This window comes from Castor canadensis, chromosome 8 (assembly GCF_047511655.1).
Source record: "Castor canadensis chromosome 8, mCasCan1.hap1v2, whole genome shotgun sequence".
NCBI classification, from domain to species: Eukaryota; Metazoa; Chordata; class Mammalia; order Rodentia; family Castoridae; genus Castor; species Castor canadensis.
The window spans coordinates 39,584,944-39,609,076 of NC_133393.1; the positions used below are offsets into that span (position 1 = coordinate 39,584,944).

The following is a 24,133-nucleotide window of genomic DNA, read 5'->3' on the forward strand; positions in this document are numbered from 1 at the left end:
TTTTTTTTTTGGTGACAGTTTCTCACTATGTACCCCCAGCCTGACATCAAACTTAGAATCCTCTTGCCTCTGCCTCCCCAGTGCTGGATTATAGATATGAGCCACCATACCTCATCTAGGGCCTCATACTTGCTTCAGTGCTGTACCACAAACCTCTAGCCCTTTTGTTTTTATTTTGTTTTTGAGACAAGGTCTTGTTAAATTTGCCCAGGCTGGCCTTGAACTGAGATCCTCCTGTCTCTGCTTCTGGAGTAGCTGGATTATAGATATGCACAACTATGCCCAACTGCTACTAATTCTTATTAAAGAATTTTGGTATGTCACTAAGTTCTTCCACTCAAAGATATTTTAATGCTATAGTGGTTCAGAAGATATAATCTCTGAGATCTACTTTCTCTAGGGAAAATGATTTATTTCTAAGAGTGCAGGATGCAGTCTCCATTAGTTGTGTAGGGCCTCTACCCTTTGATGAATGGAGTTACTTGGTTGTTTATGAATATTTTATAGATAATATGGATCCAAACATAGATTAACAAAAAATAGGAGCGGTTTCTCCCTTTAAATGCATGGACCTGTACTTGCTCAGCCCACCTCACATCCCTCATCCAATCCCAGCCCTCTCAGAATTTGTGTCTATTTAACATTTTGATGTTTTGTACATTGTGGCTTTTTCTACTGATTTTGTATTTTTAAATATTGCATTAAAATATTATTTATCTTAAGTCATTGGCCTTTTAGATCCCTCTTAAATTTGTTTGTTTTTTTGAAACAGGGTCTCTATATGTAGCCCTGTCTGACCTGGAACTTGTGATCCTACTGAGTGCTAAGATTATGGGTGTGTACCACCATGAATCTTCCTCTTAAATCTTGCACCTAAGGTGAATGACTTACTTGCATTACTCTACTCCTGGCTCTGGTCTTAAAATAAATGTATAAGCAAATTAATAATTTCTTAACTATTAAATACATTTTCTAATGTGGAATACATGCACTAACTTAAGAAAAAGGGTGTGTGATAGGAAGTGACCGAGTGGATAATTTGGATGATCAGGAAAAACCTATTGAATAGGATGTTATTTAAGGTAAGAACCAAAAGTCATGAAGGGGCCAGGCATAGGAAAGTTTGGAGAAAATCTTGTGAAAAGGTATCAAGGTGAAAATGTTCCTAAAATTTTCAATGAATGAACACACAAAAAAAAGACTATTATGGTCAGGTGTCAAGAGCATGATAGGTGACTAGCATGCAATTTGGGTAGTGTTGTAAGAAAGGGATCAAATTTTAGGCTTTCTAAGCTGGGGCATGGAGTTTGAATTTTATTTCAAGTGCACAGGAAGCAATTGAAGGATTTTAAGCAGGAGAGCAACATGACTTGATGGACCTTTCAAGTAATTCCTTCTGGCAGTTGTGTCAAAATTAGATAATGGGGACATGGGAGGTGAAGGAGTAGAATCAGGAGAACTGTCAGTGTTCCTAGTGAAAGAAAATGGTGCCTTGTACTAGGGTGCTTATAGTGGAGATGGAGAAAGGGTAACAGGTCTCAGAAACACTTTAGAAATTGTTGATTGGGCTTGATAGGTTAATGTGGACAGTGAGGAAAAAAGAATCAGAGGTGATTTCAAGTGTTTTCACTTAAGCAATTTAGTAGATTAGATGGTGGTATCATTTATTGAAATGAAAAAAGGCTGAGGTTCAGAGGTGAGTATACAATGAATTTTTCAATTTTGTGTATGTTGGGTTTGAGATGCCCTTTGGATATACATTGAAACAACTACTATTGTTTCAGGAGTTTGCTAGCTGAGATACAGGACTCTTGAGGCAATTAGCAGGAAGCAATGTTTTGTTGTGCCAGCACAGACTCAGTGGACTCATGTCCAAAGGCTGAGCCTCCAGAACAAAGGCATCTCACCTTATATACCCTTGCAAGCAGGTTACAGAAGCAAAAAGCAAGGTCTAATCCATATATGGTTATATTTAATTTTATTGGCTACTTTATCCTAGTGCTACGTGACTTTCCCCTCTCTGGTGTTGTGTGACCTTCCTTATGTTCAGATTTCTCAGGTTTTCTCTCTCTGCTATGCTATCCCCACCTCACTGCTACTTTCTCAGGACTCAGGCCTAGTCTGTTTTTTTCTGATCCTCCTCCATGCTACAGTATGAATTGAGGGAAAGGGAGGAGGGACAGAGCTGAAGACATGTGGGTTTCACCATGAGTGGCTTGTTAGAAATTACAGTGGTAATGGATAGAATAACCTAGGGATATGGCACAGATGGAGAAAAGCAGGGAGGGAGGCTGGGGGTGTAGTCTTGGAGCAGCTGTTGAAATAGAAGGGCTGAGGGGCAAGGAGAAAAGAAGTATGGGGACCTATCGGCACAAGAAGAATGTGTCTTAAGAATGGGATGAAAGGTACAGGTGGCTTAGGCCTGTGATCCTAGCTACTTGGGAGGATGAGATGTAATTCAGGTGACCCCATCTCCAAAATAACCATAGCAAAATGGAGTGGAGGTGTGACTCAAGGGGTAGAGTAGCTGGTTTGCAAGCATGAAGCCCTGAATTCAAACCCCACTCCCACCAAAAAAAAAAAAAACCCAACCAGCCAACCCAACAAAAGAAAGAGATGAAGAACTGCACTGAGAACTAAGAGGTGGAGAAATGTTCAGGATGGATAAGAAGCAAATTAGGGCTGGGGGTGTGCTCAGTGGTAACTGAGCCTAGCATGCCTGACTACTTGGGTTCAACTCCGAGCACCCCCTCCCAACAAAAACTAACAAACCTCCACGTGGAGCTCACTGGTTACTTGTAGAAGACAGTAGTCCTTTGGTGTGAAGGGCACAAAAGCGTGATGGGGTAGACTGAAGAGAGAGCAGAAAGGAAGGATGTCAGTTTGATTATCATTGTCAGTTTACTAATGAGGAAATCGAGGCTTAGGGTAGTTGACTATCTCAGTCAAAGCAAAGTCTGGAGCATCAGATTCTTAACCCAGAGTGCATAAAATGATGCTACATTTGGGGCAGCTATGCAAGAGATCAATCCCGCTCTTTCTCACACAGTACAAGCTAACGCTTTACTCAAATAAGCATTTGACTTAAATCACCCTTCCATCATGCCGGCCCACTGTGAAAAGAAGGCACCAGAGGGCCCAGCTAGGGCTGGGTAAGGCCAAACACCTTCCCACCCTGGGCAGCGAGCACGCCCGCCCCTTTTCCGCAGCCCCGGCCGGCGCGTTCTACTGCGGCTGCGCGGGCCGAGCGCGCGGCGGGGGCGGGGCGAGGGCTCTTGGCCGGCGGGGGCGGGGCAAGGACGCCTGACCGGCGGGGGCGGAACGCGGAAGGAACGCACGGGAGCTGCGAGGCGAGGGCCGCGCGGGGGGCGGGGCCGGCGGGAGTGCGGGCGAGCGGTGACAGGTGCGCGGACAGGCGTGCGAGACCGAGAGCGGCGGCGGCGGCGGCGGCGGTTGTTGCAGAGGCCTGAGGAAAGGAGACGCGGCGGCGGCGATGCTGGAGACTCTACGCGAGCGGCTGCTGAGCGTGCAGCAGGATTTCACCTCCGGGTGGGTATGCGGTGGGCGTCCGAAAGGGACCCGAGGGCTCCGGGGCCGGTGGAGGAGGGCCCCCCCCCGCGACGGCCGCCCAGGACAGCCCTGCGCTCCGCCGAGGAAAGTAACGAACTTCCCCGCGTCGGGTCGCACGAAGTAACTTGGGTCGCGGCGGGCCGGCCCGACTCTCGCCCCGGGACTGGCGGCGGGGTGCGGGCCGCTCCCTCTCCCTCCCCTCCGCCCCCGCCGCGGGACTCCCCGATTCCTCCAAAGCGGCCTCCGAGAGCTCTGGGGCCGGGCCCGCGGTCCCCGTCCTCTCCTTGGCGAAGGAGTTGGGCAGGAGAACCGCAGGCCTGCCTCAGGGCCGTCAGCCCCCGGGGCCGACAGCACACGCTTCGCAGACTTTGCGCTCAGCTGGGAGCCTCTCACAACCCCCATGCTCAGCTCGCACCGACTTGTCCATTAAGCCAGGAAGTCAGGGGACGAAGTTGAGAAAGATGTCCCGGTGATTCCAGTGGGCGCCAGGCTGCCGGGGTACGCGTCCATGCCCTGCCCCTGCGCCCCAGTTACCCAAACGGTCTCGCCCCGTCTCACTGCTCCAGCGACTGCAGAATGGGCTCAGTGATGGTCCTTGTCGCATAGGATTTTGAGTGTTATTGCATGCCAAACCGGCAGTAAGCCGAGGCGCCCTGGCTCACGTCTGTAATCATAGCTACTTGGGAGGTTGAGGTAGGGAGGATCCCGGTTTGAGGCCAGGAGGGGCAAATAGTTCTGGAGATCTCAACTTTAAAATAACCGGAGCAAAATGGACTAGAGGTGTGGTTCAAGCGGTAGAGCACCTGCTTTGCAAGCGTTAAGCCTTAAGTTCAAACCCCAGTCCCGGCAAAAACAAAACAAAACAAAACAAAACCAAAAATGGCAGCAAGCACTATGTCACTGTCACTACTACTTAATTGCTTCGGGAAAAGTGTCACCAGGCTGATAGAGTGCCTTCCTACCCAGCGTGAGACCCTGAGTTCAAACCCCAGTACCGCCAAAAAAAAAAAAAAAAGTGTCACCTTTATAAAGGGTTGGTCACCCTTAGCTTACAAGTGTGTTTGGAGAATGGTCTGAATATGAGCACATCTTACACACATTGTTTTAAATTCTTAATGGGAGAGATGTTATAAACAAAAATGTTTATAACGTTTGCCTGTTGAATAGTAACAAACTGGCAAATAAATACTTGAAGCTTACCACATACAAAACATTTTTTGATAATTTTAGCTTGGTGTTCTTTATAATATTAATTACGGATGCCCAAGGAGTCATTCACTGATGGATGTTATTGTATGCTTGCATTATTTTTTCCTCCCTATAAATTTAGAGAAAGTAACTTCTGTCCAGAATTTAAATTAAAAAACAAAACAAAACTGGTGTGATGCTGCAGTAGCCTACTTGTAATATGAGAGTGGCTCTAGATAAAACTCATCCAGTATACTCCTGTTATGACTTTAAGGAATTCCTTCATGGTCTTGCAGTTTTTTTTTTTTTTTTTTTTTGGTAATTGCTGTAAGTCTAGGTCCCATGGTTGCCATAGAAGCTGTTAGTGGTCCTGACCTTCACGTCAAAGGTTTCTTGCTTAGAATGTGGACTCTGGACTGTCAAGGCTCACATGGTCCTAGGAAATCTGGATAACCATACAGGTTTAGTGTTTAGTTAGGGAGAGCCAAGGGGATCTGGTTAGTATAAGGTACTGCCGAATAAAGACCACGCCATGTGTGGAAAAGAAAGATTTATTGGAACCAGATCGCAGGACTGTCACTCTTTTCGGGTTCAGAGTGAAAAAGCTTGACTGAAAATGGGTAGTGGGCTTTATAGGAGGGGCCAAGCCATGGGGGAAGCAGAGAGTCTCTGGTCTCTGATGATCTTCGATCACCAGATGGAACAGGTCGACATGCCTGGCTAGTTGAGTAACTGGAAGTTCGTGAGATGTTTTGCAAACCGAGAAACAATCAGGCAGGGAGAAACAAGCAGTCATAAATCAGGGGGTCTGGTTTTGGTGCTAGCCTGAGTACCTTCTTCCCGCTCTAAAAATGCCGGGGACCTAACAGTTAGAATCTCTAGGAAACTGGTGCTATACACTAGGGCCAATTTAGAATTAGACATCCTGCTGGGCATGGTGGTATATTCCTATATTCTAGCCCTAAGGAGGTGGAGGCAGGGGAATTGCAAGCTTTAGTATAGGCTATATACCCTATTTTAAGAGAATAAAAAGAAAATCAAAGAAAAAACAAAAAGGCATTCTGAGAGAGCTTCATTCTATGTAGATCCTTTGTTGGCTTCCTTAGTTCACAGGCCACTTTCAGGACGAACCACTGGACTCTCAGTGTGTGCCATTAGCCTGTGATCTGGCAGATAAATAAATCATCTCCAAGTTACATCCGCCTGCCAGTGAACCAACAGCTCTAACCCCTGAAATTCTCTTTCCTTGGGTTGTCAATTTCCCGCACAGTTCCTATTAAGGAGAAAGCATAACATGATCTGTTTAGTAAACGCTTCCATATATGGCTTGAGAGCTGGCAATTTTAGAAATTTGAATATTTTTCCTTGCTGAAAAAAGATGAAATTAAACACAGTGTGCATATAGATGCACTGAGAGATGCAGATGAAAGAGACGTGGTGGTCATTTCCCCAAACTGTCAAATTGAACGTTGTATTCCTGTGGGACCCTTGGTGGTAGAGCAGGTGTCTTCTAAAATAATTCTAAATGTTCACGCTGCCCCAGGCAATCAGTAGATTGCTTCATGGTTTTCTGAGCCCCTGCGCCTACGGCTGTCTAGACTAGGATCCTCTCCATAGCTTTTCTGCTTATTGTCAGCTTTGGAAAAGTCATATATCCAGAGCTTGACTTTAGACAAATTTACTTTTTTTAAGTATGCTTTTTTAGTGAAATAGGACTGTTCTGTATCAGTCTCATAAGAGAATGTCATATTAGTGGTTAAAGCATATCCAGTGAACACAGTATCTGAGTTCATTCAGACTTAGAAAAAATTCAACTTACAGTCATGATTCTCAAAGGGCAGGGTGGAGATTACTGATGGTCTAGAGGGTCTCAAAGTTGTCTCTGGACTTGTTTTGTTCTGTCTTGCAGTGCTAGGGATGGAACCCAGGCCCTCACTCATGCAAGGCAAGTGCTCTGCTGTTGTGCTACATCACCAGCCTCTTGTGGCCTTCTTTGCAAATTTTTATTCATGCAATCATGTCAACACTGGGACAAACCTAATACTATGATTGTATCACACTGTTTCTGCCCTAAGTGGGTGGCAGGCTAGCCCAAAGGCCTTGATACTGGAGCCATTGGTTCTCTACCTCACATAGAGATCTTTCCCCTCACCAAGTCCTCATTTGATTGAACTCAGCATTCTTGGAGAATTTGGATGGTTCATATGGAATATTTGTTTAGGAATTGGCTTGAACGCTGAGGAAAACTTTTGACTTATACAGAAGCATAAACCTCAGAGCCATCTGAATCTTTTTACCAAAGACTTCAGAACTGAGGCGTTCTGGCATGAAAAGCCCTTCAGGGAACTGAAAATCAGATTTATTGAAGGTTTTCAGCTGCCTGTCACAGGCTGTAATGCTCTGGGTTCCTGTGATGAGGGATAGAAAGCCTGTTTGTTCCTATTGCATCTAGATATAAAGCTACACTACCCCATCCTCTACTCTTGCCAGTATCCTCATTCTCTCTTCTCCCCTCCTGTATGTCAAAATCTACACAAAGAAGAAAGAGGATCCTATAATTTAACTCACAGTATGGTCAATTGGTGGACTTTTGCTAGTGGTATGGACTTTTCCAGGATATCTATCTTCAGTCTATCTCTCTCTACTAGGGATTGAACCCAGGGCTGTGGGCATGCTAGGCAAGTTCTGTTCCACTGAGCTACATCCCCAGCTGATTTCTCTTTCTTAATAGGGAAGAAAAAACTCTCGGTGTTCAACCTGATTTAATAAAGATTTACTGATTTTTTTTCTACTGATTGTCAGACACTAGGTTAGGCAAAAGTGTTCTTTTTCATAGAAACGTAAAAAAGGTTCGAAAGGCCATATGCTCAGGTTTACCTAGTATTTACTAAGCAGTGTCTTTATATTTGGTTAGAACCTGGAGCAACCAAGTGATAGAAACAGTGTCTGCCCTCCAAGTGCCCTAGGCTGGTGGTTATAAGACAAAGCAAAATGGACTGAAAAAGATGCAGATGGCAGGGCTAGGGACCTGGCTCAAGAAGTAGAGCTCTTGCTTGGTACTCTCGGGTCAGTCCTCAGTGCCATGAACAAAAGAAAGGAAAGCATACGAGAGATGTGGTATATAAGCCCGGATGCATTTGTAGGCTTCAAAGAGGAAGTGGCTTCTGAGCTGGGCCTTGAATAAGGAGGAATTGTGATAGACTTGGGTTAGGGCATTTCAGAGATGAAGCAGTTGTAGGAGGAACAACTGGAAAGGAAGTTCAGTTCCTGATAAGAGAATCTTCAGTGCTTTGCTTAGTAATCAAATATTTATTCAGCACTTTTTAATTTTTGGTGGTACTGGGGTTTGAACTCAGGCTCTACCATTTGAGTCATACCCCCAGCCTTTTTTTTTTTTTTTGCTTTAGTTATTTTTTAGGTAGGGTCTTGTGGTTTTTTTGGTTTTTTTTTTGCCACCCTGTGCTGGCCTGGGACCTCCACCAGTAGCAGATACACACCACCATATCCATCTTGATTTTTGAGATAGGGTCTTGCTAACTTTTTTTTTTTTTTGTGGCATGAGCTGGTCTTCAACCATGATCCTTCCATCTCCACCCCTTGAATAGCTTGGGTTATAGGTGTGTACTGCCATGCTTGTTCCTGAGTGCTTACTTTGTAGCAGGCACTATTGTAGGTGCTAAGAATATAGCAGAGGACAACTGGACAGCAAATACAGTTCCTACTGTCATGCTAGTGACAGGCAGAATACCTAGAAGATCATAAGTACTATGGCTAAAAATCAGGTTCCAAAATATTGTGTATTTCTGGGAAAATACTCCCATATTTCTGGAAGAATAACTTGGGAGGCAGTGTAGTAAGAAAACTAGTTGATGGGAAACAGAGAGATGAAGCTGTAAATATGGGCTAGTAAGAAGCGATGAGGCAGTGCTGTAGAAATTTAGAAAAGGAAAGGTGTGTCACAGGCCGTGGTTAAATTTGTGAGCAGTGAGATGTAGAAGATGAAAAAGGTGCAAAAAATTGAGAGTGTTGATTTTGGAATGTCTTAGATAAAGGAGGACATGTGCCAACATAGAATAAGTTTGAGGGAGAAGTGCCATCAATGGTAAATTTGTTTTGAGGTATACTCAGTTTCCAGCTGAAGCAGTATATTTTGCATTACTTAGGGCAAAGCTGGTCTAAATTATTTTCCTTTGCCTATGCAGCCATGGTGTGACTTTCTCAGGCTTTGGAGCTTTTGAGTGTAATTTGTACTTGTGAGTGTGATTAATGCTGTTATTTCCCCTGATCTTGTTTGAGAGAGGTTGATAAACACTACTGTGAAAATACAATAATTGGATTTGGATTTGTAAACAATGTAAAGTTAAAATAATGGAAGTGTGAGCATGGTTTAAAGGAATTGAATCTTATGACAAAATATGCTGACATATTTTTGTGGTATTTTAAAGCAACCATCATCCCATTTCCAGATAGCTGATGATGTAGACAAGTTGAAATGACATCCAGCTCACCTCACATCTTTGAGTCAGCTAGCAGTTCTGCTCGATAGTCTTTGTAGCATGCCATGCATCATTCTGTTCACCTGCTACTTTTTGAAGTTTTTGTCTAGGCAGTTTTGTGAATCATCTCTACTTCTTAGTTAGAGGCCTCCATTTTAGTATTTTCTCCAAAGCTTGAAGAAATAAATATGCCGGTGTTAAATTAAGGTTATGACTTTGGAGCCACTTAAAAATAAAATTATTGAACTTTTATGATGAATTTGAGGTTTAGTGCTTTGAACTTGAAAGTGTGCATTAGTAGAAAATAATTGTCAAATGGCTTACTTCAATCAATACATACTCACATAGCACTTATGACTTCCTGGAGGCATGCTACTAGGAAGAAGATTGTGAATGGGGCAGGGAAAGTCTTTTATAGGAACTGGTACATTGGGAACCTCCACTATTTTTTCACCCTGGCCTAATAATGTACATAGCTTTTCAACTTTCTTAATGATGATAAATTTCACTATCATTTAATTCATTCATTACTGTTAGCCCTATAACTTCTCAGAAGGACACACAGGAAATATTTGGAATTTTGCTTCATTCTCAGCAAATTTTTATGGTTGAATCTAATACTACAATTTTGTGTTTGCGGAAACTGAGCTACTCCCCTAGGATCAGTATTTCTTTCCCAGCATTGTGGGACATTAAAAAGAGTTTATTAGTGAGCTGTTACCTACACAGAATCAAAGTGAGAAATTTAAGAAAATTTGAAATTTTTTAAATTTGAGATTTCATTTCAAAATTAAAATGGTAAACTACTTTCAGTTGACTTCTGGTTGGCTGGATTTTCTTTGGCAGTACTAGGATTTGAACTCAAGGCCGTATGCTTGCTAGGCAGGTACTCTACAGCTTGAGCCACTTCACCAGCCCCACTTTTGGTTTTTAAGGATGTATTTTAGAAGGGACCTTTTGTTATTTTATTAAACATTTTGTTATTTTATTAAGTATATCTAACCCTATATTTTTATCTTAAAATAAGAATAGTAGTGTTTGTAATCCTGCATCCTTTTCTCTCCTGAGCATTCTTGAATTTTTCCAATGCCTCTCTAGTTACTTTTATGCTTTTTCCAACAGTTTCTAGCCTCAATTTTGACAAAATGACAATTTATTTGGAGAGGTGTAGTAAGAACAGAATAATATCTAAAAACTTTCTGTTAATTTTTTAACAAAGTTTCAAACATACACAAAAATAGAATAATACAAGGAACTCCATGCATCCATTACTCAGCTTCAGCAATTTTCAGATAGCACCACATTTGCTTTGTCTTTCCCTCTATTTAAAAAAGTAAATCTCAGAGTTGTCCATTCCACCTCTCATGTATCAGCTTGCTTCACTAACAAAAATACAGACATTACATAAATATCGTAGCTAACAAAATTAACACTAATGCCTTGATATTATCAATTACCCAGTCCATAATCAGATTTCCTTGTTTCTTAGAAATGTCTTTTGACAGCTGGTTTTTTCAAATCCAGATCAAATAAGTTCCACACATTATGTGTGGTTAAAGACCAATTTTAAAACAGATGGCTGTTAAGGAGCCACATGGGGAGCGATTATTGAATCTTCCAGCAGTTTGATTTTCAGCCCCTGCACCACTCCTTTCCCTTTTATTCAAACTAGCTAGTTTTTTGGGGGGAGGGGAGGGAATGGGGTGGAGTAGAGGGAACAAGGGGTACCTCAAACTCGGTATATTTGAGAAATTAATAGTTTATTTTAGAAATACATGTTTGAAAAAACAACCTGGAGATTTGCTAAATCATATACTTAGAGTGGGTCAAAGAGGATCTTAGCAGTTCTCTTTCACATCTAACTGTACAGCATTGTCTTTTTTTTTTTTTTTTTTTTTTTTTTCCCCAGTGATGGTGGCATCACTGCTTTCTAGTGAAGCTGTGTGACCAGTAAAAAATAAAAATGGTCTTCTGAGGGGCTTTTCCACTTGTCTCCGGGTGTGAGGTAAAAACATACCAGATTGAAAGTGAGCTGGTGGTTACAACACTTGAAAATTGAGCTCAGTCAAACTAGAAAACATATTTTCTCCAACCAAAGCTTAAGGTTCCCTTCTCAGATGACAAGAGCTGTGACAAATCTGTATTTCAGTTGTTTTCTTTTTTTTTTTTTTTTCATTTTTCTTTTATTATTCATATGTGCATACAAGGCTTGGTTCATTTCTCCCCCCTGCCCCCACCCCCTCCCTTACCACCCACTCCGCCCCCTCCCGCTCCCCCCCTCAATACCCAGCAGAAACTATTTTGCCCTTATCTCTAATTTTGTTGTAGAGAGAGTATAAGCAATAATAGGAAGGAACAAGGGGTTTTGCTGGTTGAGATAAGGATAGCTATACAGGGCATTGACTCACATTGATTTCCTGTGTGTGGGTGTTACCTTCTAGGTTAATTCTTTTTGATCTAACCTTTTCTCTAGTTCCTGGTCCCCTTTTCCTATTGGCCTCAGTTGCTTTAAGGTATCTGCTTTAGTTTCTCTGCATTAAGGGCAACAAATGCTAGCTAGTTTTTTAGGTGTCTTACCTATCCTCACCCCTCCCTTGTGTGCTCTCGCTTTTATCATGTGCTCATAGTCCAATCCCCTTGTTGTGTTTGCCCTTGATCTAATGTCCACATATGAGGGAGAACATACGATTTTTGGTCTTTTGAGCCAGGCTAACCTCACTCAGAATGATGTTCTCCAATTCCATCCATTTACCAGCGAATGATAACATTTCGTTCTTCTTCATGGCTGCATAAAATTCCATTGTGTATAGATACCACATTTTCTTAATCCATTCGTCAGTGCTGGGACATCTTGGCTGTTTCCATAACTTGGCTATTGTGAATAGTGCCGCAATAAACATGGATGTGCAGGTGCCTCTGGAGTAACAGTCTTTTGGGTATATCCCCAAGAGTGGTATTGCTGGATCAAATGGTAGATCGATGTCCAGCTTTTTAAGTAGCCTCCAAATTTTTTTCCAGAGTGGTTGTACTAGTCTACATTCCCACCAACAGTGTAAAAGGGTTCCTTTTTCCCCGCATCCTCGCCAACACCTGTTGTTGGTGGTGTTGCTGATGATGGCTATTCTAACAGGGGTGAGGTGGAATCTTAGTGTGGTTTTAATTTGCATTTCCTTTATTGCTAGAGATGGTGAGCATTTTTTCATGTGTTTTCTGGCCATTTGAATTTCTTCTTTTGAGAAAGTTCTGTTTAGTTCACATGCCCATTTCTTTATTGGTTCATTAGTTTTGGGAGAATTTAGTTTTTTAAGTTCCCTGTATATTCTGGTTATCAGTCCTTTGTCTGATGTATAATTGGCAAATATTTTCTCCCACTCTGTGGGTGTTCTCTTCAGTTTAGAGACCATTTCTTTTGATGAACAGAAGCTTTTTAGTTTTATGAGGTCCCATTTATCTATGCTATCTCTTAGTTGCTGTGCTGCTGGGGTTTCATTGAGAAAGTTTTTACCTATACCTACTAACTCCAGAGTATTTCCTACTCTTTCTTGTATCAACTTAAGAGTTTGGGGTCTGATATTAAGATCCTTGATCCATTTTGAGTTAATCTTGGTATAGGGTGATATACATGGATCTAGTTTCAGTTTTTTGCAGACTGCTAACCAGTTTTCCCAGCAGTTTTTGTTGAAGAGGCTGCTATTTCTCCATCGTATATTTTTAGCTCCTTTGTCAAAGATAAGTTGCTCATAGTTGTGTGGCTTCATATCTGGATCCTCTATTCTGTTCCACTGGTCTTCATGTCTGTTTTTGTGCCAGTACCATGCTGTTTTTATTGTTATTGCTTTGTAATATAGTTTGAAGTCAGGTATTGTGATACCTCCTGCATTGTTCTTTTGACTGAGTATTGCCTTGGCTATTCGTGGCCTCTTGTGTTTCCATATAAATTTCACAGTAGATTTTTCAATCTCTTTAATGAATGTCATTGGAATTTTGATGGGAATTGCATTAAACATGTAGATTACTTTGGGGAGTATCGACATTTTTACTATGTTGATTCTACCAATCCATGAGCATGGGAGATCTCTCCACTTTCTATAGTCTTCCTCAATCTCTTTCTTCAGAAGTGTATAGTTTTCCTTGTAGAGGTCTTTCACATCTTTTGTTAGGTTTACACCTAGGTATTTGATTTTTTTTGAGGCTATTGTAAATGGAATTGTTTTCATACATTCTTTTTCAGTTTGCTCATTGTTAGTGTATAGAAATGCTAATGATTTTTCTATGTTGATTTTATATCCTGCTACTTTGCTATAGCTGTTGATGATGTCTAGAAGCTTCTGAGTAGAGTTTTTTGGGTCTTTAAGGTATAGGATCATGTCGTCTGCAAATAGGGATATTTTGACAGTTTCTTTACCTATTTGTATTCCTTTTATTCCTTCTTCTTGCCTAATTGCTCTGGCTAGGAATTCCAGTACTATGTTGAATAGGAGTGGAGATAGTGGGCATCCTTGTCTGGTTCCTGATTTTAGAGGGAACGGTTTTAATTTTTCTCCGTTAAGTATAATGCTGGCTGTAGGTTTGTCATATATAGCTTTTATAATGTTGAGGAACTTTCCTTCTATTCCTAGTTTTCTTAGAGCTTTTATCATGAAATGATGTTGGATCTTATCAAAGGCTTTTTCTGCGTCTATTGAGATGATCAAGTGGTTTTTGTCTTTGCTTCTGTTAATGTGGTTTATTACGTTTATTGATTTTCGTATGTTGAACCACCCCTGCATCCCTGGGATGAAGCCTACCTGGTCGTGGTGGATAATCTTTTTGATGTGTTGCTGAATTCGATTTGCCATTATTTTGTTGAGGATTTTTGCATCAATGTTCATTAAGGAGATTGGCCTATAGTTCTCCTTTTTGGAGGTGTCTTTGCCTGGTTTTGGGATAAGTGTAATAGTGGCTTCATAAAATGTGTTTGGCAGTTTTCCTTCCCTTTCTATTTCATGGAACAGTTTAAGGAGGGTTGGTATCAGTTCTTCTTTAAAGGTCTGATAGAATTCAGCAGAGAATCCATCAGGTCCTGGACTTTTCTTTTTGGGGAGAGTCTTGATTGCTGCTTCAATTTCATTTTGTGTTATAGGTCTATTCAGGTGATTAATTTCCTCTTGGTTCAGTTTTGGATGATCATATGTATCTAGAAATCTGTCCATTTCTTTTAGATTTTCAAATTTATTTGAATATAGGTTCTCAAAGTAGTCTCTGATGATTTCCTGGATTTCCATGGTGTTTGTTGTTATCTCCCCTTTTGCATTCCTGATTCTACTAATTTGGGTTTTTTCTCTCCTCATTTTAGTCAGGTTTGCCAGGGGTCTATCGATCTTGTTTATTTTTTCAAAGAACCAACTTTTTGTTTCATTAATTCTTTGTATGGTTTTTTTGGTTTCTATTTCGTTGATTTCAGCTCTTATTTTTATTATTTCTCTCCTTCTATTTGTTTTGGGATTTGCTTGTTCTTGTTTTTCTAGGAGTTTGAGATGTATCATTAGGTCATTGATTTGGGATCTTTCAATCTTTTTAATATATGAATTATTAAAAAAATGCTAGAATCATTTGAGTGTGATGCCCTGCGGTGTATGACTATCCTGGGTTAATCTACCTGAGTTGTTTGAACTAAATGCCTGTCTCAGATTTTGGAGTGGAAATGGTAGAGCATAGCTATAAACATATCTTTTCCTGGCTTTTGCTTAATCTTTGTTTAAACTGGATTGACTAGTTTCCAGCATAAATTTAGAAATTTATATTGTTTCTCTGCGATAGATGAGCTGTTTATGCATTTTTCTAGACTCATCTAAAGAGTTACACAAATTAGTTTTGTATTGAAGAGATTGCAGAATCTTTTGAGCATTTTAGAGAAATTAATTTCATCAGTATTTTATTTTTTGAAAAAGACCATAGTGTAATATAAAATTCTGTGAATGAAATTAGCATTTTAATCTGGTTTAAAGTATACATTTGATCACAAACCCTCTTCTGGTGCTTGGCTGGGAATTATTGACAGAAAGATGGAATCTTGGGTCCAGACCTGCATGTACAGTTGTGCAGGTTGTATACATAGTACAATGCAGGGGTAAGGCATTCAGGCAAGAGTCAGCTTATACTTTAGGTTCTGGTTGATGGGAGTAAAGTGTCTTTCGGAAAGAGCACATATTTCCTTCTTTTTTTTTTTTAAACAAAAGCTTTGTAGGGATTAGCAACGTTAATGTGACTTACTGAATGTTCCAGTCTCTATTTAGAAATGATTGTTTTTGAAGTAAATGAGATCATGTACAGTAATATTTCTTATGAAATTTTCTCATATTCTAGTGCTTACTGACAAGCTCAGTTGTCTGGAAAAGAGTCTACAACCAAGAGAAAGTAAAACTGGGCCAGTGAAGTGAAAATAAATTATATAGTCTGTGAACATCATATTTTACATTTAGAAGAGCCTGTTAATTTTATATGTGTAGTTCTGGTCCATTTACGTGTTTCATGTTAGATAGCTAACATGAGCAGTTAACCAAGAGTAGAGATAGAAAAGTATAAACACTCACACCACACACCCCCCCCACACCCCCCCTCACACACGAGCTCAAGCAGACTCATGTCTACCATAAACTGGTTTTAGGTAAGCAAAGGAAGGTGCATTACCAGCTCGGAGACATGGGGGAAAGTTACTGTTTTGCTGCTAAATGTAGCCAAGTACTCATAATAATAAATCAGTATTACAGAAAATGTTAAATGGGGTATACCAAATCCTCTTCAGTAAAAGAAGTTTTTAATGTATTTTAAAAAGCTCGTTATCAACTTAAATTTCAATAATGTGGGTGCTTAAAGAGATTTGAGTGCCCAGAATGTATCAGGTAAATAAAATATGCTGCTTTGTGTATATTTATCTTTGTTACTTCTTGAGTTCACCTACGTGAACCACTACTTTTTCTATGATACACCAGATAAAGTTAGGTTTCTCTACACAAATCTCAGTTAGGAATCACTTTTTTTTTAAAGGGGGATTTAGAGAAAGTAAAAATATAAAAATTGCTACTGATTTTTCCATGTGTGGTTTTTGTCATATAGTAGACACTCAAATTTGCTTATACATGTTCTGAAAATATTAGCTTATCCTACCTAAAATTGTGACAGCTTCAATACTTGTTGAAAATCTCAACCTATAAAAATATATTGTATGTTTGTTGAATTATAGGCTGAAGACTTTAAGTGACAAATCAAGAGAAACAAAAGTAAAAAGCAAACCCAGGTAAGCTTGGGCTAAGATTTTAATTTATGATAATTTGAATTTCATATAACTTTTGGTTGTATTGATAATAACTAAACTACTTAATGGGTTTTAGATCTGTTGAGTGCATCTGATTACAAAACAATTTGATTTTTTCTAAATTTTGTAGGATAGGGAACTTTTCAGATAAATTGTGAAGTAGTTAAAAAATGGTGAAGTACAATTGTTTTACACTGTGACAATCAATAGGTATTGTTTGATCACAATTAATTTATATTTATTCAGACTAAAGTAAAAATCCTACATTATTAAAAAGCAATTTAATAGTGAAACAACTTAATAGGTGAATCTCTTTAGTTACATTTCCTTTTTTATGAAAACATAATAATTGTGCTGGTTTTTGGTAAAGTGTGATCAGATTCACTTTCAACTTAGAGATGATGAACTTTGATCATGTATGTTTATTCTCATTAGTGTTTTTTGTATTATATATAAAGACAAAATTCAGAACAAAATGACAGTTGATATATTACAGTACATTAGCTCTGAAGGAATTCATTTTTCTAAAAATTTAGATAAATTGTGATTTTAAAATGTGTTACATTGACAGTGCCAGAATTCTTATATGTAACTTTTTTTTAAAGTTGGCCAAATCTAAAAAATGTTAATAAAATGTTTCTTTTGCCAGGACTGTTTCCTATTTGCCCAAGTACTCTGCTGGACTAGAATTACTTAGCAGGTAAATACTTTCCTCTAAAGAAAGTTACACTTTTAACTATTGTCTAAAAATATAATTTTATAGGTATAAACCTTAAAACAGCTAAATTTTACCATAATACAATGAGTGGAAATTACTTACTCTTTCTTGAAGGCTTTCACTTTCCACTGGTTAGTACAGAGGCGATCCAGACTTTGGACAGATGGATCACTGTTGTGGCTACTTTGTTATATACAGTTTTTTGGAAAAAACTGATTCTGAATTTGAGTCCTCAATAGTTTGGTTTCTTACTTTGAATCTTTAAAAAAAATTTTCCAGGCTAACCTGGAACTTGTTATGTAGCCCACGCTGGCCTCAAACTCCTGATTCTCCTGCCTTAGGCTCCTTCTTGCCTGGTTTTACCTTGATTCTTAATTTTATACCATTTGTTTTTCAATAACTTCCCATTGACATGCAGATTAATATTAAAATAGTATTTTCGTAGACATGCCATCAAAAGCAAAGCAACAAAAGAAAAAAATATGTTGGACATGATCAAAATTAAATACCTTGGGAGCGGGGTGCCGAAGTTGTAGCTCAAGCGGTAGAGTGCCTGTCTGGCAAGTGAGAGGCCCCAAGGTAAACCTAAGTACCATCAAAAAAATAAATAAAAATACTTTAGTGCTTCTAGGAACCATTAAGAAAGTGAAACAACAACCCATAGAGTGGGAGAAAATATTTGCAGATCATAAGCTGATGAAGGTCTTGTATGCTGAATGTATAAAGAACATTTATAACTCAACAATTAAAAGACAACCCAGTGAAAAAATAGACAAGGGTCTTCTAACTCTTAACTGGATTGCTTGTATGGTTACTAAATTTAAAGATTTTTCTTGTTTGAAATGAAAAGTGTTGATTTGATACTAATTTCCTGTTGGTCTTACTGAGTAAAGAACATAAGTGAACATGAGAAGAAGCATTGTAAAAATTAACCAGTCATATTCCGTTTCACTTTTTTGGGGGAGGGGGGTACAGGACATCCAACCAGGGCCTTGTGCAGGCTAAGCAAGTGTGCTATCTGAGCTACACTTGTAGCCTGCCTGTTTATTTACATTTTAGCTGTAGTTTTTCTCTAGTGACTTAGTTGAAATGAACTTTATTTCATTGAAAGATTTATTTTGGAGGTGTCGACTTTTACATGAGGTAGTTTTTTGGGATAGGGATTCATTTATGGCTTAATGAAAAATTTACAAACAAAGTATCTATAATATGTCTAGTCTTGTCTTACTTAAGCTACTTCAGTATTTAAACTACTTCAGTGTGTGTGTTTATTCCTGGGGGAGGATGCCATTTTAAATGGTGAATATCTAAATCATATTTTTTAATTCTTAAAATTGTAATAAAATGTAAATAACAAACTCTGCCATCTTAACTATTTTTAAGTATACAGTTTAATAGTGTTAAGTAGTACATTCACATTGTTATGTCTCCAGCCCCTGAAACTTTCCATCTGACAAAACTGAAACTCTGTAACATTAACCAATACTTCTCCATTCCTTCCCCCCAGCTCCTAGCAATCATCCTTCTATTTTCTATATGAATTTAATTACTCTAGACCTCACAGATGTGAAGTCATAGAACATTTGCCTTTTGTGACTAGCTTATTTCACTAAGCATACATGTATGAACCTTGAAAACATTGTGCTAGGGTCAGTAAGTAGTTCATTCACTCAGTGATAGACATTTGGGTTGTTTCTGCCTTTTGGATGTTGTGAGTAATACTGTTGTGGGTGTGCAGGTGTCTTTTTGACACTCTGCTTTCAGTTCATTTGGGTTTATACTGAGATACAGAGTTGTTGGATCATAAGACACAATTTTTAATTTTTGAGGACTCTATCCTTCTGGAATGCCCACAGGGCATATATTGGTCCTCTTGATGGTGGTCTCTTAGACTCTGTTCATTTTTCTTCAAACTTTTTTCTTTTCTTTGACTTGGTAATTTCAGTTGTCTCATCTTCAAACATATTCATTCTTCCACCTGTTCAAATCTGCTTTTGAGTCCTGCTAGTAAATTTTTCATTTCAGTTACTATATTTTTCATCTCGAATTTTCTTACAGGTTCTTTCCTATGTTTTCTCTCTTTACTGATATTACCATTTTGTTCGTGTATTGTTTTCTTTATTCATGTCTTTTAGCTTTTTAAATACTGTTGTTATAAGATCTTTGTCTAGTAAACTTACATCGTCTTTCTCAGGGAGGTTTTTAATCAATTTGTTGTTTTCCTGGGTTTTTTTTTTTTTTTTTGTATGCCTTATGAGTTTTTAATTGAAAACTTGACATTCGAATTATGTAATGGTAATGCTAGAGATTGGATTTTCCTTCCCCAAGGTTTGCTGTTTTGGTTTGGATTGTTGCAGTGTCTCTGTTGGTGTTCAATCTAAGGTATAAACTTAAAGCTTCCTTAGGGTGTTTCTGAGCCTGTACTGTCACTGGGCCTGTGAGGTGACTTTCCAAATCCTCGTGAATGTCCTAGTCCTTAAATGTCTGGCTCCTAAAGAGGGAATAGACAAAAGTGGAGATCAAAACCAGGCACTGGCATTTTAAATCTGCTGAAAGTCTCTTTAATAACAGCAACAGGGATTTGCAACAATGGTTACCTCTGTGCCTGCATCTTCCTGATCAGAGGCAGCAGTTAGTGATCAGAACACAGATCCCCAGTAATTGGAGAATGAGGTCCTTATTGCCTGCCTTAGCTCCCACCAGCTGTACACAGGCTACTTCAGGAGCAAGTGTATGGCTGCTTCCTGGGTTGGGAGTGAGGGAATGAGTAGCTGCTACTCTGCTAAAAACAGACAGACCAAACTTAATTGACCAAAATTCATTTCAATTTTCCATTCAAGCCTTCCCATATAAGTAGCAGACCTTGAATAGACTCCACTTCATCATACAGGCTCTATCAGTGCAGCCATGGTCAAGGTGGGAGACGATTCCTGGAGCTTCTGACTCTGGCCTCTAGGTCATAACTTTTTAAGCAGTGCAGGACAACACAGTTAAGTATTAGACTTCTGTATTCTTATAGCTCTAATGCTTTGTGATTAGCACTTTGATGTCTGCCTGAGAAGGTCATTATTTATGTGCATGTTGGCTTGCCTGTATTGTGAACTCTTCCACTAGTTCTATTATGATATGTAGAGAATGTGTTCAGTAATTATTTGAATTAATGAATTATTGCATTAGGAATGTGGTTTCTTCATTTTTTTCATATTGACTTCCAATTTGAGAGATACTTGAAACCAGGAAAATTGAAAGCATTTATATCCAGGGTCTTTATCTCAACAGAGTTTCAAGGCTGCCTGAGGGGTATAACGTTTGCACTGTGGGCTTCAGGGAGCAACCTATCTAGCAGGAATGGATTCTTAAAAGCTGCTGATTGGCAGCAGTGGCAAAGGAGGAAAGAAGAGAAAATGAATGGCTGAGTTAATATAGACTGTTATTCAGGAAATGCCATATATAGCAGAGAAATCGCAAACTAGGAAGGTCGACATGAGAGAGAGTTATATGTAATGGGAAGGAGGGTGTGATGGGAAAAAAAAGAGATAATGGCAGGTAAAGAGTGATCTGGAGTCTAAATGGAAAGCAATGATTAATTTTTTCTTTTCCACTAATTAAGAAAGTGATAGAAAATTTTGCCATGAATTTGAGATTTGAAATTAGTGTGTTCATTCCTTCATTCAGCAGACATTTAGTAAGTCCTGTGTGCTAGGTACTAGGACAAGAAAGATGCAGAAATAAAATTCATCTCAGCAACTCTGGTGCATAGCAATGCCTGGCATTCAGTGAATACTTGTTGATTTTAATTGATACTTACACAATGTGATACACCAGAGAAAATTCTCAAGCTTTCTGTTAGTTGGCCGTGACAGTAGACTATATTAATTATGTGACCTTGCACCTTGCTTTTCATTGCTGGTAACAGTCTGTTGGGATTATCAGATTTGCTTCATATTTAAATTTAACAAGAAAATCTCCCCATGACTATTGAAGGGAGATAGTATAAATTCATCAAATACATATTCCTATTTAGAGAATTGTACTTTGATATCTAGAATTTTAGATAAGATGAGAAATCAAGTTTTTTATGAGCTACTATATAGATAGTAGTTCAGCAATTGTGTTTATTTACTTTCCATCTTGAAATAATTTTGGACTTTAATGAAAAAGTTGCAAAAATAGAATAATGAATTCCAGCTTCCCCAGTCTCAGCATTTTGCATAGCCATAGTACAATGATCAATAACAAAATGATAATGCTTTACTACAAACCTTATGTAGATATCATCAGTTGTCTCCCTGATTTTTTTTTTTTTCTTTTGGACCAAGATCAAATCCAGGACCACACATGTTTAGTCACTTATGTCCTTCATTTCCTTTAGTTCAGAGCAGTTCCTGAGTCTTTGTCTTTTGTGATCTTGGCACTTTAGAAAAGTACTGGGTAGTTATTTTGTAGACTATTCATCAGTTTGGGTTTTTCTTCTCTTTTCTGATGGATAAATTCAAGTTAGTGCCTTTTTTCAGGTATATTAGTTAGCTAATATATTTGTCGTGACCAAAATACCTGATATAAACAACTTTAAGGGAGAAAGGATTTATTTTGGCTCATGGTTTCAGAGGGTCTAGTCCATTATGGTGGGGAAGGAATAGGTGAGCAGAGCAGCTCACATCATGGTGACCAGGAAGCAAAAAACACAGAGATATGAGGGGCCAGGGACAAGATACTCCCAAGGACCTGTCCCCATACTCATGGATATTTGTTTTATTCTACTAGTTGTAATTCCTTATTACCATTATTTATTTTGTTGCTCAAATTGTCCTGTATTTGGCCATTAGAAGCTTTCAAGTTGATTTCTGTGCTCCTGTAACATGTCCCTATGAATTAATTAATAATTAATTTGGTGATATTGGGGGTAATTTGGTGATTTGAACTCAAGGCTTCACACTTGGAGGCAGGCACTCTACTGCTTGAGCCATGCCTCCAGTTTTTTTTGCTCTAGCTGATTTGGAGGTAGGGTCTTGTTTTTTCCCCAGGCTGACCTAGACTGCAATTCTTCTATTTTAAGCTTCCCAACATTGCTGGGATGACAGATATACACTACCACACTCAGGTTTTTTCTCCCCATTGATATGGGGTCTCAAAAACTTTTTTGCCTAGGCTGTTGTGGAACTGTGACCCTCCCCATCTCAGCCACCCAAAAAGCTAGGGTTATAGATGAGAACCTCTGGCACCTGGCTTCCCCATTATTTTAGGACCTTCTCCTTTGTGGAACTTCAGTGTGTTCCAGATTCATCTTTAGATAGTATTTCCTTTTAATGTGTGTTTTGAATTATTTTTTGCTTTTCTTAGGTATGAAGATACATGGGCTGCACTTCACAAAAGAGCCAAAGAATGTGCAAATGCAGGAGAGGTAAAGAAATGGCTAATTTTATACCTGTGTTGAAATTTCCTTTTTTAGTGTTAATTGCTAGCTTTTTTAAAATTAAATTTGTATTAAGATATTTTACAGGCTATCTGAAATTGAGTTTAGTAGTTATGAAACTCCCTGTGTAAAGTATACTTTTCATAATTTCTCAGGTAATGTAGCTTAGGTGTCCTAGAGAGTTCATAATTTTATTCAGGTAAATAATTGAGTACTTTTGGTATAATGCTTTGAATTGGAGCTTAATGACTGCAAAAATACAGATTTAAGGTGTAATCTCATTCTTTCCACTTTTTAAGAACAAAGCTTAGCTATGTTCAATCTACTTAAAATCATCAGTTTGCTTAGTGGAAAAATATAAATTTTTCCAGGTGTGGTGGTACATGCCTATAATCCTGACAATAGGGAGACAGAGATAGGACGATCAAGAGTTCAAGGCCATCCTGGGTCCATAGTAAGACCGTGTCTCAAAAAAATTTTTTTTTCAATGAGTTGAATGTCCACATCACTTAGAAGAACAAATTATTTTGAAGTACTAGGTATAGAGCCTGAAATGGCAAAAGTAACTAGTAGTTAAAATTATTTGGTACACACACTTAAAGCTATTATAGCCAAGATCTACATATTCTGTGTTGTCAATGTCAAATTTTTAGACATTTCTGTTATTCTGACTTTTAATTGATCTAGACTGGCTTTATTTACCATTTACCTAAATTGGTAAAGCTGTAATTGTTATATAGAACACAAGAATATTTTTGATGAAATTCCAACACTGACATTTCTCTTAGAAGTTACTGAAAAAGGGTATCGACTGGTTTCTGGCAGCAAGGCCAGCTAGGTACAGTTATATGCTGTCTGAGGAAGTGTCTCAGTCAACGAGGAACTGAATACATGGTGGTGATCCCACAAGATTATAATGAAGCCAAAGCATTCCTTTCACCTAGTGATGTCATAGTTGATGTGATATCATAGCCCAAGTCATTCCTCACAGGTTTATGATGATACTGATGTAAATAGATATGTGCTGCCGGTCATGTAAGGTATAGCACATTCAGTAATGTACAGGACTGGATAATGATGATAAATGACTGTTACTGCTTTATGCTTACTGTACTACTGTCATTATTTTAGAGTGTGCTCCTACTTACTTGTAAAAATAACTTCACTGTAAAGCAGTGTGCTGTGTGACACCCCAGCAACCTCATACATCTTGTATTTACAGTGTCTCTTGATTGCATTATTTTCTCTTTTGCTTGACTTAATCTCATGTTGTTTTGTTTATCATGGCTCCTAAGCATGAAAGTTCACCCCTAGTGTTGCTAGTAAGATCCAATTGAATGATTGACCTGGAAATGATAGTAAAAGTCATTAAAGACTACAAAGGTAGAAAATTAGGGATGTGGCATGTCCTGCTATACAGCTGTGATCATAAAGAACAAGAAAAAAATGACAGA

At 38.9% G+C, this 24,133-nt stretch overlaps 1 protein-coding gene across 1 annotated transcript in view; it reads left to right on the forward strand.

Annotated features, from left to right (window-relative positions):
- The first annotated feature begins 3,368 nt into the window (after positions 1–3,368).
- Dtnbp1 (dystrobrevin binding protein 1) overlaps positions 3,369–24,133 on the forward strand; it is a 108,958-nt gene continuing 88,193 nt past the window's right edge. The window contains exons 1-4 of the mRNA XM_020169591.2: positions 3,369–3,549; positions 16,477–16,530; positions 17,198–17,248; positions 22,607–22,667. Coding sequence (XP_020025180.2) covers positions 3,494–3,549; positions 16,477–16,530; positions 17,198–17,248; positions 22,607–22,667 — 222 coding nt within the window. The 5' untranslated portion in view covers positions 3,369–3,493. The remainder of the gene's footprint in view (positions 3,550–16,476; positions 16,531–17,197; positions 17,249–22,606; positions 22,668–24,133) is intronic.